At 36.2% G+C, this 16,129-nt stretch overlaps 1 protein-coding gene across 1 annotated transcript in view; it reads left to right on the plus strand.

The window, feature by feature from the left end:
• The window catches only part of LOC123685985 (myosin light chain kinase, smooth muscle-like), a 376,864-nt gene extending 361,579 nt beyond the window's left edge, over positions 1-15,285 (plus strand). Inside the window, exons 4-5 of the mRNA XM_045625883.1 lie at positions 1,717-1,927; positions 13,048-15,285. Coding sequence (XP_045481839.1) covers positions 1,717-1,927; positions 13,048-13,448 — 612 coding nt within the window. The 3' untranslated portion in view covers positions 13,449-15,285. The remainder of the gene's footprint in view (positions 1-1,716; positions 1,928-13,047) is intronic.
• Positions 15,286-16,129: the final 844 nt, after the last annotated feature.

A 16,129-nucleotide genomic window follows, 5' to 3' on the forward strand; every position in this document is an offset into this window, starting at 1 on the left:
CAGCTCCTTCTGGGTGTTGCCGTTTCTTTGTCAGTTAGAATACATTTCAAGAGAAATCAATGGATGTGTATTTCATTGTAATAAGATAGGGGCTTTTCATTCCATGAAATTTTTATGACCTTTTCGCACATTTGGGTCTGTATGTCCTCGATAACTTCACGAATTCCATCTTGAATCGATTGTGGTGCATTTGCTTAGACCTTATCTTTCACGTGGCCCCAAAGAAATGAAGTCAGAATGTGTTTTCTCCTCTCCGAAACATAACATGGCCAGGAGACTTATCTTGCAATATTGCGATTGTTTCGTTACTTGTGTAACGTAGAGCCGTCTTGTTGAAAATATTCGTAGTCCACATCAATATAAATCTCATTCACTCAAACAGTTGCATCAGCATCATTTTCGAATAACTAAGATTCAATCAAAACACCAGCCCAAAAACCACACCAAACAGTGACACGTTATTTCAGCCAAAATTCTCGTTTCGAGGCAATCAAAAGTGTGGTCGATAGTTTCGATAGTTCTTCAAGGCAGCAGCTTTCACCGAAACAAATTAAAATAAAAATATGCTCGGATAAGCACTCAATTCTCTCACATACCTAGAAATATTAGAGAACTTGATGCAACTCATAGTTTGCTATCAACTGATTATATTTATTTAATGAATAAAAATCTACCACTTAAACTCCGCGTTGCCGGATGTGCTTTCATCTCAAACTTCAAAAAAAATGTTTGAAAGGTTCAAATAGTTTCATTAATGGAAAGAGTGAACTTTTGTCAGAAAAGTTAGCACCCAAATTTAATTACTTTCCAATTACCGCAGAGGGTATAGAACGCTCTTTCATTTCTCAAAAAGTTACACTAAGTATTTGAAACAAAACCTGATCGTTTTCATTCACGAAAGTTACAAAAAGATAAATATTTGTAAATTATCGATGTGTTGTTACTCAACTGATTGTTTAATGATTTTGAGATACCTATCGATTCATATATATTTTATATTTTTCTTCAATATCCTTATTTGTATTTTTCTTATTCAGACGTAGTATCCTTTATTATATAATAATATTATACAAATAAGATTTTTACTGCTTTTTCAAAATCAATTTTGAGGTATCCCGTTTTCGTGAGGATTACTTAAACACTGACGAACGATAGACGAGAACTTTATTATGGTACAGCACTTGAAAACATCCTTGAACACTCTACTAACTCAACTGGTCATCACCTCGTAACTTACTCCACTGAAATCTCCTTTACCCAGTTTTATACCTGGGTTACAAACATAAAATCATATTGTACACCATGAATTTCTTCTTCCTTTTCTTATTCTCTAAGTTGTATGCCTGCGCAATGGTATCTTGGTGCCTGCACATTAATTAGGGTAGGGGAAAGATATTCTCTATTGTATCTTTCTGAGAACCCTATTAATGAGAAAGTTGTATGCAAAAGTACCACGAAAGACCATTTTTACACTAATTCAGGTACATTTATTTTGAGTATCATCACGACCATTTCAGCTAGACACAGATATTATGTCTAATTACTTTCTGTCGCCACAACATATTTTGAAAATTTTCATTGAGCTTTCAATCTTTGTATTCCACATATAATTCGGTCCTCAATCAAGAAAATCTCATAATAAAAATAATTAGTTGTGTATACGAGAATTGTGAATAGATTTTTATCCACATTAAATCCTTTCAATTTTTTTCGCAGGTTTCATGGATACGAAAAAGGGACCTGCATATCTTAACTGTGGGAATTCTGACCTACACGAACGATCAAAGGTTCCAATCGCTTCACACCGATGGATCGAATGAATGGACATTGAAAGTAACTTCACCCCAGGTCAGAGACTCTGGCATCTACGAATGTCAAGTCAGCACTGAGCCGAAGATAAGTCAAGCTTTCAAGCTCAACGTTGTCGGTAAGTACGAAAGAATTAAATACTATTTAGATACGTGATTAGCCTTACGTGTTTAATTACAGAACTTAACTGAAAAGGCTGACAAAACAATTTTATTCAAAGCATTATTTTTTTCTCCGTTCTCGCAGAATATCTCAACTCTAAGATAGTGAAGATTTTGAAGTTAAATCCTACCAAATGCGTATTTTGAACATGTTTATAATTGGTATCAGTATTCAAATTATTCTTGATTCCATAAGAATATGAGTTCTTTCGCGAATATGGTATTTCTCATTCTAATATTAGGCCAATTGAGAAGACCCCGGTCTGATGCACAGATGGTGGTGTCAGTATTAAATCCATATGATTTTTAGTTAGTACCAACATTCAAACGATAAGTGTCAAAATTTGACACCTGTCCGATTATTAGTTTGTGAGATATTGCGTTGTGAGTGTAGGTACCTCTGTTATTTAAAAAAAAATGAAATAAATAATTTCGTATGGTGATAAGATATTGCTTTTTGGAGGGAAAAAATACAGTTGACGTATAAACTTGGCCTGATGAAGAGGTTCTGGGGTCTGCACCAGGAAAATCAACTATCATTGATTGGTATGCTAAGTTTAAACGTGGTAAAATGAGCACCGAAGACGGCGAACGCAGTGGACGCCCAAAAGAGGCTGTCGTCGACGAAAAAATAAAAAAAAAATAATAATTTTTAATGACCGTAAAGTGAAGTTGATCGAGATAGCAGACATTGTGAAGATATCATCTGAACGTACACATCATATCATTCACGAATATTTGTACATGAGAAAGCTGTATGCAAAATGGGTGCCACGCAAGCTCACAAGCGATCAAAAGCAACAACGTGTTAAAGATTCTGAAAAGTGTTTGAAGCTGTTTAAGTGCAATAAACCTGAAATTTTGCGTCGATATATGACAATGGAAGAAACATGGATCCATCATTTCACTCCGGAGTCCAATCGACAGTCAGTTGAGCAGACTGCAGAGGATGAACCGAATTCAAAGCGAGGAAAAACAACAGTCAGCTGGCAAGGTTATGGCATCAGTATTCTTTTATGCGAAAGGTATAATATTCATTGATCAGCTCCAAAAAGGCCAAACTATCAACAGCGATTATAATATAGCGTTATTGGAACGTTTAAAGGATGAAATCGTTAAGAAACAGCCTCATTTGAAGAAAAAAAAAGGTGCTGTTTCACCAAGACAATGCGCCGTGTCACAAATCAATGAAAACAATGGCAAAATTGCATGAATTGTGTGAGAGACAAATCGTACTATAAAGATGGTATCGAAAAGTTGGAATTTTGGCATATTTGTTGAAAAATAAAATCGAATTTTGCCAAAAAAATGTGTTTTGCTGTGGTAGACCGGGATCTTTTCAATTGGCCTGTGAGAACCTGTACGATAGGATATATCAACTGTAGAGTATCCAGGACGAGTACAATTTCTTTAAAATATCACATACTCGTGAATCGTTAAAGTATTTCGTGCAACCCTGAATCTAGCTCATTATCAGGATAAAGCATTATTACCTACCATTTAATAGTAGAATAGATCCGTTCAAAAAAATAACTAATTAATAACACCAAAACGCTTTCAAATCCATGTTGGCTTGGAGAAAAATATACGCTTGTATGCAATATTGTTGTATGTAACATGCTAGCACCATAAAGTTCCATTCAACCATAAACGGCAATAAGCGAACAGTTTAATAAATATAGCGAATGGTGTAGTAGTTATATGTTCTCAAATAATGAATAGCCAAAATATCAGCGAAGCCAACTGCTATTCATAAGGATTATTCATTGTTGAATACTGCAGAGTACACACCGACAATACACACTGAACAAACGAAAAATGTTTCGCTAATACACGATATTAACTAAGCGAATGCATTTCCAGATATTTTCTATATGTAGCAGGGGAAAATTCAGATCGATTATTCGACGATAATGGATTTTAGAGTACGAAACTTCATTTTTATGAAATATTCTATGGCGAATACAACATATTAGGCCAATTGAAAAGTCCGTGGTATGACCACACAGATGGCGGTGCTACTATTAAATCCACATGATTTTTAGTTAGTAACAACCTTCAAACGATGATTGTCAAAATTTGACAGCAGTCCGACCATTAGTTTGTGATATATTGCGTTGTGAGTGTAGGTACTTTTGTTATCTGTAAAAAGATGAAAGAAAAAATTATTTCGTGTGTTGATTAAATATTGCTTTTCGAAGGGAAAAATACAGTAGAAGCAAAATCTTGGCTTGATGAAGAGTTTCTGGGGTCTGCACTAGGAAAATCAACCATCATTGATTGGTATGCTAAGTTCAAACGTGGTGAAATGAGCATCGAAGACGGCGAACGCAGTGGACGCCCAAAAGAGGCTGTCACCGAAGAAAAAATCAAAAAAGTTCACAAAATAATTTTGAATGGATAGATCAAAAGCAACAACGTGTTAATAATTCTGAGCAGTCTTTGAAGCTGTTTAAGTACAATAAACCTGAATTTTTGCATTGATATGTGACAATGGATGAAACATGGCTCCATCATTTCACTCCGGAGTCCAATCGACAGTCAGCTGAGTGGACTGCATACGTTGAATCGAATCCAAAGCGAGGTAGAACACAACAGTCAGCTGGCAAGCTTATGGCATAAATATTCTGGGATGCGCAAGGTATAATATTAATTGATTACCTCCAAAAGGGCCAGACCATCAACAGCGATTATGATATAGCGTTTTTGGATCGTTTAAAGGATGAAATCGTTAAAAAACGGCTCCATTTGAATAAAAAAGGTGCTGTTTCATCAAGACAATGCGCCGTGTCACAAAACAATGACGAAATTGCATTACTGGGCTTCGAATTGCTTCTGCATCCACCGCCAGATCTGGCCCCCACCGACTTTTTCCTGTTCTCAGACCTCAAAAGAATGCTCGCTGTATAGAAATTTAGCGCCAATGAAGAAGTAATCGCCGAAACTGAGGCCTATTTTGAAGCGAAAGACAAATCGTACTACAAAATGATATCGAAAAGTTGGAAGATCGCTATAATCGCTGTATCGCCCTCGAAGGCAACTATGTTGATTAATGAAATCGAATTTTGCCAAAAAAAAATGTCTTTTTCTATGGTAGACCGGGGACTTTTCAATTGGCCTGTTATAGTTATCATTTCAGAGTTCAGTAAAGGGTACGGCTTCATCGAACATCAACCACAGCTTGAAAACGCCTTTGCATATTTTCGATCAGATTGTTAAAACAGCCTTGGGCAATTTCTCTCAAGAGTTTCAGTAAAAACTGCAGCTCTTGAAGTGTATGTGAAGCTAGTTGATAAGAATTCAGAGCTTTTTGTAGCTGATCCCGTGTTCAATTGGATTGAGGTCTGTTAAACTAGGGAGCAGGATTACCATGGATTTCCAGAGCTTCATTCTCGCAAGATAGGGTGGCGCATAATAGTCCAAAAATTAGAAACTTGGCCGAATAACAGCATGAAACATAGGAATTATCAATGTCTATTTCCGCATTCATGGTAGCATCAAGCACCAACAATCTGTATTCAAAGTTAATAAGTTTTCAGCGAATAACGAGAGTTGTAATATTCCATGGAAAATGCCGGGACATCCAATTTCTCAGTTTGACCGGGCAATAATAGGACCCCTACATCGAAAAGCTTTGTCGAACCACCAGATTGCGCAACGTTTGAATATTCCATGGACTTCACTAAGACGAATAGTGGCTTTTTCCCTGGAAACCGCCAGCGTTGCCCGGAGACCGGTGCATGGTCAACCCAGTGTAACATCTGCAAGGGAAGACCATTATATGGCAAATTTTACTCAAAGGAATCGAACGGTATCTGTAACAGCCCTTCGAAGTCATTTTTTGAGGACCTATAGACGGGTAGTCTCAACCAGTACCATAAGGAGGTTGCATTTCTCGAATTTAAGGGCAAGAAGACCTCAAAGAGTACCTCGGCTATCATCTGGACATAGAGCTACCCGTTGGCAATGGGCAGAACACCACCAAGACTGGCTTTCACCACAATGGCGCAACGTACAAAGTGATAGTCGACGAGAAAGGGATTGGAGAAGTCCAGGCAGACCAAAGCGACTCAATTTCGCCCGGGAAGTTGTGTCCTTTCAAGGTGGATCAATAATGTGCTGCAGAGGTATAATTTTGGGCAGCTGTACCCCTTTCATTATCGTTGAACGAAGAATTACTGGTGCCTTCTACGTAAGAAATATCATTGACCAATCATTGTTCCTCTGCATAACGAATTTGGAAATAATTTCATTCATTAAGATGATAACGCCTCACCGCACTTCATACGAAGGGTTCAAAACATTCTTCAAAAGAGCAATATCCAGAGAATGATGGCCAGCAAACTCACCAGACATGAATCCAATTGAGCACCTATGGGTTTACTCAGGGACAGCAATATCCAATCGCCAAAACCAACCTTCAACTTTTCAGGAATTGAGTTCGGCCCTTCAGGAAGAATGGAACGATATGCCTGAAAATTTCATTAATTACTTGATTCGTGGGATGCCTAGGCGTATTGGACAGTTGATTGAAAGAAGAGGTGATAATACGGACTATTGAATTTGGATTCAGTTGTGGATTAACTATAATTAATCAAAAACTAATAATCGATAAATTTAGATTTTTCCTCATTTTTTTTATTTTGTTTCATCCTGCATAAAACCAAGAGTAACAAAGTTTTCTATCAAATATTTTTCAGTTGAGACAATATTCATCTCATTTCCAGAATATAGATTGCTTATTTCTTGAGAAACCTAGGTTGGCATGATTTCGATGATGTGTGTAGGACCCCCAATTCTTCAGCTTGAAGCAAAGAGTAACAAACAAAGATTTTCTATCAAATATATTGCAGTTGAATTAGAGGAAAATATTCTTCTCATTTCTAAATATAGATTGTTTATTTCTTGAGAACCCTAGGAGGGCCAAGACTTTCGACGATGTGTGTAGTGTGTTATGTTTTGTAACGGACTTGTTAACTCCTGCAAATCCAACATTGTATATCGTATGTTACGTAAATGATTTGTTGAATCTGTTTATATAAATATTCTGATAAAGCACTAAATGCACATGAATACACTCATAGTCATCTATAAATTTCAACTCAAGATTGAATCTGAATAAGAAAAAGTCATATTGAAAAACTATTATCAAATATTAAAAGACAATGATTTTAACGTCACTAATGCTGTCTACACTTTTCTGGGCAGAAAAGAAGTCTCAAAAAACATCCAGTATTGAAATAACATGAAATGGCTCGTCCTTTAGGAATGCAAGTCAGGTTTACAGAATGAGGGTTTCCTTACTCGAACTCAAACATCCAGACAAGAGACACAAATGAAAACAGGGGGGTGGGGAGAATTCGAAGGAGATCCAACGTAGTGTATAAGCCAATATTTAGAATCGAAACTTACGATCGGTCCTATAAAACGGGAGCAATAAAGTCTCCGGTAAAAAATGCAATTGTCCGACATCAAATTCCGATAGTGAATAACGGAAATCTTTCGGAGACACCCTTTATATTTTAATTCGCTCCGAAGTGAGGTCTTTAGCAGTTCCACTAATGCAGTTTATCTTTCCGCCTCATAAACTAGTCTAACGGAATCTACTCCCTTCCGTTGAGTGTGTAATAACAAATTCAGCAGGAGATATGAAAGTACATAAAATAAAAAGGGTTTGGTCCGTTTTTAATTTCGAACAGAGCGGGAAATGCGGCAAGAGTTAAAGTCCGGACTCGTTTATCGAAAACGAACGTTCAAAGGTCGGCAGGTTCCGTTTCAATATCTTGATAATGTTTGATTTATCAAATGAAGAGCCAGAGGACGAAGATGGAAAATCGAGTTCTTTCTCATAGCGACGATTTCCTCGGAAAATGATGCTTAAATATTTCATGCTGCTCGTAAACGGTTTTCACGAAACGTTTCTTCGTCTCGGCTCAACAATCAGGATAACTTATACTCGGAGATATCAGAAGTGTTAGATGAAGAAGATTATTCCTCAAACTTAATTTTTTGCCATTATTACATAAGCGTACAATTTTGCTTTCGCCGAAACTCGAGGCTTTATTGTAAGAAACTGGTTATACATTTATGATTCAAAGTATTGTCCATCACTGGCCACTACTTTCTCCCACTTTTCATGCAGCGTACGAATCCCGCGTTGAAGAAAGTGGTCATCGATTCAATTTTTTACTTCTTCATAAAACCGGAAGTGCTGGTCAGCCAGGCCGTGTGCCATTGATCGAAATAAGTGATAGTCCGAGGGAGCAACGTCTGGAGCATATGGCGGGTGGAATAGGACTTCCCATTTCAACTAGTCTAACGGAATCTACTGCCTTCCGTTGAGTGTGTAATAACAAATTCAGCAGGAGATATGAAAGTACATAAAATAAAAAGGGTTTGGGTCCGTTTTTAATTTCGAACAGAGCGGGAAATGCGGCAAGAGTTAAAGTCCGGACTCGTTTATCGAAAACGAACGTTCAAAGGTCGACAGGTTCCGTTTCAATATCTTGATAATGTTTGATTTATCAAATGAAGAGCCAGAGGACGAAGATGGAAAATCGAGTTCTTTCTCATAGCGACGATTTCCTCGGAAAATGATGCTTAAATATTTCATGCTGCTCGTAAACGGTTTTCTCGAAACGTTTCTTCGTCTCGGCTCAACAATCAGGATAACTTATACTCGGAGATATCAGAAGTGTTAGATCAAGAAGATTATTCCTCAAACTTAATTTTTTGTCATTATAACATAAGCGTACAATTTTGCTTTCGCCGAAATTCGAGGCTTTATTGTAAAAAACTGGTTATACATTTATGATTCAAAGTATTGTCCATCACTGGCCACTACTTTCTCCCATCTTTCGGGCAGCGTACGAATCCCGCGTTGAAAAAACTGGTCATCTTAAAAAGCGATCCACGAATCGATCCAATTTTTTACTTCTTCATAAGACCGGAAGTGCTGGTCAGCCAGGCCATGTGCCTTTGATCGAAATAAGTGATAGTCCGAGGGAGCAACGTCTGGAGAATATGGCGGGTAGAATAGGACTTCCAATTTAAACGTTACCAAGTAGGTCTGAACCACTTTGGCAACATGGGGTCGATCATTGTCGTGCCGTAAAATCACTTTTTCGTGTCTCTCGTTGTATTGCGGCCGTTTATATTTCAATGCTCGGCTCAAACGCTCTGATTGCGTTCGATAACAATAGCGTGTGATTGCTCCAGTCGGTTTTAACAACTCATAATACACTTCGCCGAGCTGGTCCCAACAAATACTGAGCATGATCTTGGAACCGTGAATATTCGGATCGGCCGTGGAAGTGGAAGCATGGCCGGGATATCCTCATGATTTCTGCGCTTGCGATTATCGTAATGATCCCATTCTTCGTCTTCAGTCACAATGCGATGCAGAAATCTCTTCCGTATTTGACTTGCAAGCAACTGTTAACAAGCAAAGAAACGTCGTTCAACATCTCTCGGCCTCAACTCGTACCGCACCCAATTTCCTTGTTTCTGAATCATTCCCATGACTTACAGGCGTTTTGAATGGCTTGTTGCGTCACTCCCAATGATCCTGCCAATTCTTGTTGTGTTTGACACTCGTCTTGATCAAAAAATGCCTCCAATTCTGCATCTTCGAAAACCTTCTCTCTTCCACCGCCATGCTGGTCTTCGACGTCAAAATCATCGTTCTTAGAACGTTGAAACCACTCTCGGCACGTTCTTTCACTAATAGCGGCCTCACCATATGTATTTGAGAGCATTCGAAGAGCCTCAGCCGCAGATTTCTTCATATCAAAGCAGAAAATTAAAACCTCCCGCAAATGACGAGAATTCAGCTCGAAAGCTGATATGTTTAATCGAGAATGACTTTATGATGCAGACACAAATCGACTGATATTTCGATTGCGTTATGTTAACAAATACCTAAGCCTATTGTATGACATCTACGATCTTTTTATTTCGACTTACGACTTACGACGATTTACCGCTACAGCAATCTATTGAAAAACGGTGGAAGCAAAGTTGTACACCAATAATACGGCCATTAAAATTTTAATCTCCCAGTAGGAGTAGCCTATTGGCTACCCACACCATTTAATGGAGGATTAAAGTTTAATGTGGCATTAAATTTCAATTAACGTTTTTGCAACTGGGTGTCAACCTTGCTTGAAAAATTTTGTTCGAGAGATATCGTCTATTATTAGGCTGCCGAATGAACAGAATTGATTTCAATCTCGAATAATGTATGAGCCTAACCAAATCGTTCTAGACCATTCTCAGATCAAAATCAAAAAATTACAGATATTTGGGCAAATATACTCCGAAAATCAGTGTGGAGTTATAATTTAAGACTCAGAAATCTCTGAAGGGCGAAACGTTAAATAGAAAACATACTTTGAAGTTGAATAGTCCCTAAAAAAAATAATGATAACGTGTAGAAACAATCTCATCACTTCAGTACTACTGATGAAAATGACGAACCGTAAAAAATTGCATAAATGCAATTCGGAACAGCATTCGTAACACGCTGTAAAACTCAATTCAGAAAGCTTTAGGTACGGCAAGTTCAAATCAGTTACACTTGCAATGTGGTGGCATTTCAAACTTCAACGTTTGAAATATTTCATACAACGAAGAAGGCTACGAATCATAATCATAATGGAACAGAGATACCGAGGTTTGTTCTCAAGTACCTAGAAGTGGCAATCGTATTAGAAAAGTTTTTGCTACTTCTCGAATGAAAGCGGGCTTCGAAAAGCTATCAAACCATGATACCAAACATTAATTCAGCCAAAATTACCTCCATTTCAACTTCAATTTATCACCCCTTGACGTCCAATTATGAGAACAAACGGAATTAGAATTGAGTAGTCTGGTCTCAAGAACACAAACTACGAAACATAATTCCTCAAAACTTGTTAATAGCAAGGAGGATCGGTATTTTCTACTACCTTCTGAAAAAATCAACTAGCGATTCGATCAATTTTGATCCGATTATATCCATTTGCATGTTCAGTCAATTCTGAGCAGTTGCTTATTAGGTGTAGTAAAAAAAAAATATTTTTCCATTAGATGGCTTTAGTTATCTGCATCTCTCGTTTTATAAGTCCGATCAGGTTTCACTAGATGAGATTTCGTACTACAAAAACATCTTTGACAGTTTTGTGATTAGTTGACTCAGTTTAGTTTGAGCGCACCTTTAAGGTGGACAGTACCAAAGAGAAAATAAGGCGAAAATGCAAGCCAGGCGTAGAGAATATGCCTTCAATTCAGCTTACAATACCGATTACATTTTCAAAATTAAATATTGAAAAACCTATTAACGAAATCAACTGTTTTTCATGACTTAATTGATATTGAATAACTTATGATCACCTGTGTTAAGGTTTATTGGTTTGGGTCAATTACGCAACTATCTGCCGTGTATACATATTTCACAAAGCTGGAAAGCGAAAAAGTCATGAAAACAAGATGAAGTTATTTTCCTAGACTTAGAACTTTTTTTTAGCAGACCTTTTTTCGATTTTGAGATGTAAGAAGTGGGAGAACCTTTATAATGTAAATATGTTATAATTCAGATTTATTCTCAAAATATGAATTTGAAATTCGGAATTGTTTCCAATGGATCATAAATAAGTAGGATAGAAGAATTTTATCTGCATTTTCTATCAACATCTATTAGGCCAATTGAAAAGTCCCCGGTCTGATGCACAGATGGCTGTGCAAGTATTAAATCCATATGATTTTCAGTTAGTAATAATCTTCGAACGATACGTGTCAAAATTTGACAGCAGTCCGGCCATTAGGTTGTGAGATATTGCGTTGTAAGTGTACCTGCTTTTATTATTTGAAAAAAGATGGAAAGAAGAGAATATCGTGTGCTGATAAAATATTGCTTTTTGAAGGGAAAAAATACAGTTGCGATAGCCGAAATTGTGATGATATCATCTGAACGTGTACATCATATCATTCTCGAATATTTGTACATGGCAAAGCTTTGTTCAAAATGGGTACCACGCGATCTCACAAGCAATCAAAATCAACAACGTGTTATTGATTCGAAGCAGTGTTTAAAGTGCAATAAACCTGAATTTTTGCGTCGATATATTACAATGGATGAAACATGGCTTCATCATTTCACTCCGGAGTCCAATCGACAGTCAGCTGAGTGGACTGCAAACAAAGAACCGAATCCAAAGCGAGGAAAAATACAACAGTCAGCTGACAATGTTATGGCATCAGTATTCTAGGATGCGCAAGGTATAATATTCATTGATTACCTCCAAAAGAGCCAGACCATCAACAGCGGTTATTAAATAGCGTTATTGGATCGTTTAAAAGATGGAATCGTTAGAAAACAGCCCCAATGAAAAAAGGGGGCTGTTTCATCAAGACAATGCGCTGTGTCACAAATCAATGAAAACAATGGCAAAATTGCATGAATAGGGCTTCGAATTGCTTCTGCATCCATCGTATTTGCCAGATCTAGCCCCCAGCGACTTTTTTCTGTCCTCAGACCTCAAAAGAGTGCGTGCTGGAAAGAAATTTAGCGCCGATGAAGAAGTAATCGCCGAAACTGAGGCCTATTTTGAAGCGAAAGACAAATCGTACTACAAAAATGGTATCGAAAAGTTGTAAGATCGCTATAATCGCTGTATTGCCCTCGAAGGCAACTATGTTGAATAATAAAATCGAATTTTGCCAGAAAAATGTGTATAGTAGAAGTAGACTAGGGACTTTTCAATTGGCCTCTTAGTAGAAAAGCTTTACATCCAAAAAAATTATAATAATACGAAGTTGAGCAAGCCCCCAAAATCCTCTGACTTCACGTCTATTCTTCTGTCATTAATATCTATGAAATCTGCAGTTGATGATGCCAAAATTTTATAATTAAAAAAGTTATTGTAACCGACCAACGAAATTGACTACTGAATTCTAATTTAATGTTAGTGTATTTTTAAACGATTTGAGATATTCTGCTTTATAGGGGGAAAAAAGTAAAAATTTTCCAACCCTTATGAGTAGAAAGTAACTCATTTTCCGTTTTCTAATTATCATCCATTTCTTTTTGAATTTCCAGTGTCCAAGGCGAAGATAATGGGAAATCCAGAGCTATACATCAAAAGCGGTAGCGACATAAACTTAACTTGCATAGTTCTCCAGACTCCAGATCCACCAAGTTTCATTTACTGGTACAGAGGGGGGAATGTAATCAACTATTCTCAAAGAGGCGGCATTAACGTTGTCACAGAAAAACAGACCCGTACTAGCCGTTTGCTAATCTCGAAGGCACTTCCCCAAGACAGTGGTAATTACACATGTTCACCTTCAAGCAGCGATGCCGCTAGTGTTCTCGTTCATGTTCTACATGGCGAACAACCGGCAGCTATGCAACACGGAAACAGCAGCAGCACTGCAACCTTCTGGACGTTCAACTTCATGCTGTTTCTGCTGCTTCAAATAACCATCCTCGAGAGGTGAACGAACTTCGAATAAGTCTGATGTGATCAATCTTCTTCAAACGTTTTATTTGTGTAAAATCTACTAGGGACGTTTTTGTATGTTGGCTAAGATCCTATACAAGGTGTTTCGAAGACCATTATCCTATATGCCTTTTTAGTCAAAAAAAAAATTGATATCTGTGATTGGTAACTTTTCAAAATTATAAAACTCCCAAAAAATGATAAAAATTCAGATTGAGTAGATGACAATATTCTTGAAGCACCTTATATAACTCAGTCTTTGGATGCGTAAAAAAAACGGTAGGACATATCATCAAACCAAAAGGAAAGGTAATGAAATTACCCCTGCTTTAAACTCTATAAACAACTATATCCCGTGTGAATTTTCTATCTCGATAAGTTCTATTATTTATGCATTTCAGAATCCAGCTCATAAATCTTTCAACTAAGTACGACGAAAGCTCAGGTGGCTTTCCAAGGAGCCAATTTTAATTTTTCATACTGTTCAATGTTCCCTTCAAACTTATAACTCAAACTCCGGAAATACTCAACAGGCTTTGGTGAATACTTAATTCGAAAGATAATATTTCGCAACCCTTCTCATTCCTTCATCCACCTCTAACAAATAGATTTATTTGTTGATTTAGTGTCGGATAATAATATTATGCTTGTAACTAACATGATGAAATAGAAGACAGAGATAATAAGGCTGCTCTTTAATTTCACTGCATTATCTATGGATCTGCAAAGAAGATAAAATTGAAGTTGGAGCAAATTAACAGTGGCATATTTTCTCTAGAGATCAGTGTTAGAGTTTTAACCCATAATAAGCATCGATCTTGAATTTAAGCACGAATTTGTCAGACGTCAAAGCTCTATAGAGCACGAGCGCAAATATGTATTGAGAATCATTTACAGCTAGCAAGGAAAGAAACAAATTCATCCTGATTGTGAAATCGGAAACGCAAAAATTTGTACCATATATTCGTCATCTGATATACAAAATTGAAATTACCAAAATTTCGAAAATTAAATATGGTGTTAACTTTTGCATTGTGAATCAATTGACACCATGCCGAATAGAAACATTCCTAGAATGATTTTCAAGACTATTTCTAAGTTAATAAATATATTTCCTGTTGAAATTGGGTATTTATGGAATCGAATATTACCTAATTCTTTAACAGATTAAAATGAATGTGTAGAAGTAGATATAAATGTTGATTGATAAAAATTTGTTCTTGATTTATGGATATATTTTTATAAGCAGTATCAGAGTTCAGTGATTGGTGAATAACGAACAGGTTTAAATGATAAGAAAAAAGAGAAAAACTTTTTAGCAGGTCGTGTTCGAAAGAATTTACTGATCAGATTCTGTAAGAAACTTATAGAGATAAAACATAAATGTAATTAAATGTTTAATTGTTGCTTTGTAACACTGTCCCTGATCCTGATGCAGATTGTTATCTCATCTTCACATATGTTCAAAATTCCTGTAATGAATGTTGAAAATTTTCAATATTGTACTCAAGAAATGAACATCGATTTTATCGAAATTTAAAGGATCTCTTCTTGATGTTCTAATAAGAATCATATACTTACAATTTACTTACTGTAAACCATATTCAAGAATATGATGAATGTATTGTTTGATCAAAAAAAAAAATAAATGTAATGTGTACATACTTTAGATAGATTCAACATACTTAACATATACCTATGGTTAGAAAGTATTATGTGTAAATATTAGCAATAAAATTTAGACTCTATTATTGAGCTTGAAAGCCGTGAAGTACAGCTTTTTAGATTTTTTGTTTTGTAATTAACTTGTAATAAATGACCAAATAAACATTTATACATCCAATATTATAATAATTTCCCAAAACAGCCTCCTTTATGAATATAATGCATACATTATTCACATGAACATCTCAGATGACGCGCAATCAAATAATACTTTTTCAGGAGATATTGACGCTAAAACTGATACACTCATCAAGCTTATCGGCGTTTTCTTTGGTGAACTTTGACGACTTTTATTGCGCATTTGAAGAATTATTTTTATTTCGAATTCATCAGATCAAAATATTGGAGAAACAGTTCCATTTCACCATTTCCATCCCATCATTCAGATATAAGAAATGTTTTTATTTCATACCACAATTTTTTGTATTTGTTGTCTGCACAACAAAGCACAACCAAAAAACTTATCACGAAATACTTTCTTGTGTTAGAAGATTGATTGAATGCATTTCAGGACTACAATTGGTCAAAAACCGGAGTCATTCAACCTCTAGATAAATAATATACATAGATGACACTTATGAAGAGAACATTTATCTATAATCTATCTTGTATATCTGGTACTTGAATGTCTAAAAATTCGTAGGAATTTATCACTCTTAATGAATAGGTAACTATATACTTATAATTGAGTAAGTACCTATTCGTACTAAAAAATGTGCTAAGCAAAAAGAAGGATGCGAATTCAGCAGTTTGTGGTCTAAAAAAAATGTTCCCAATAGATGTCTACCAAACTCATCACAAAAAGCATTCTTGTACTAGAATATATTGATTGGATGCATTTCAGGAGTAAATTATAAAATATAATGGATGAAATAATAATATATAAATAATAATACAAGAATAAACAATGCTAAATTTTACAAAAGAAATGTGATCTCCATAAGAGTTTTCTAT

This window comes from Harmonia axyridis, chromosome X (assembly GCF_914767665.1).
Source record: "Harmonia axyridis chromosome X, icHarAxyr1.1, whole genome shotgun sequence".
NCBI lineage: Eukaryota > Metazoa > Arthropoda > Insecta > Coleoptera > Coccinellidae > Harmonia > Harmonia axyridis.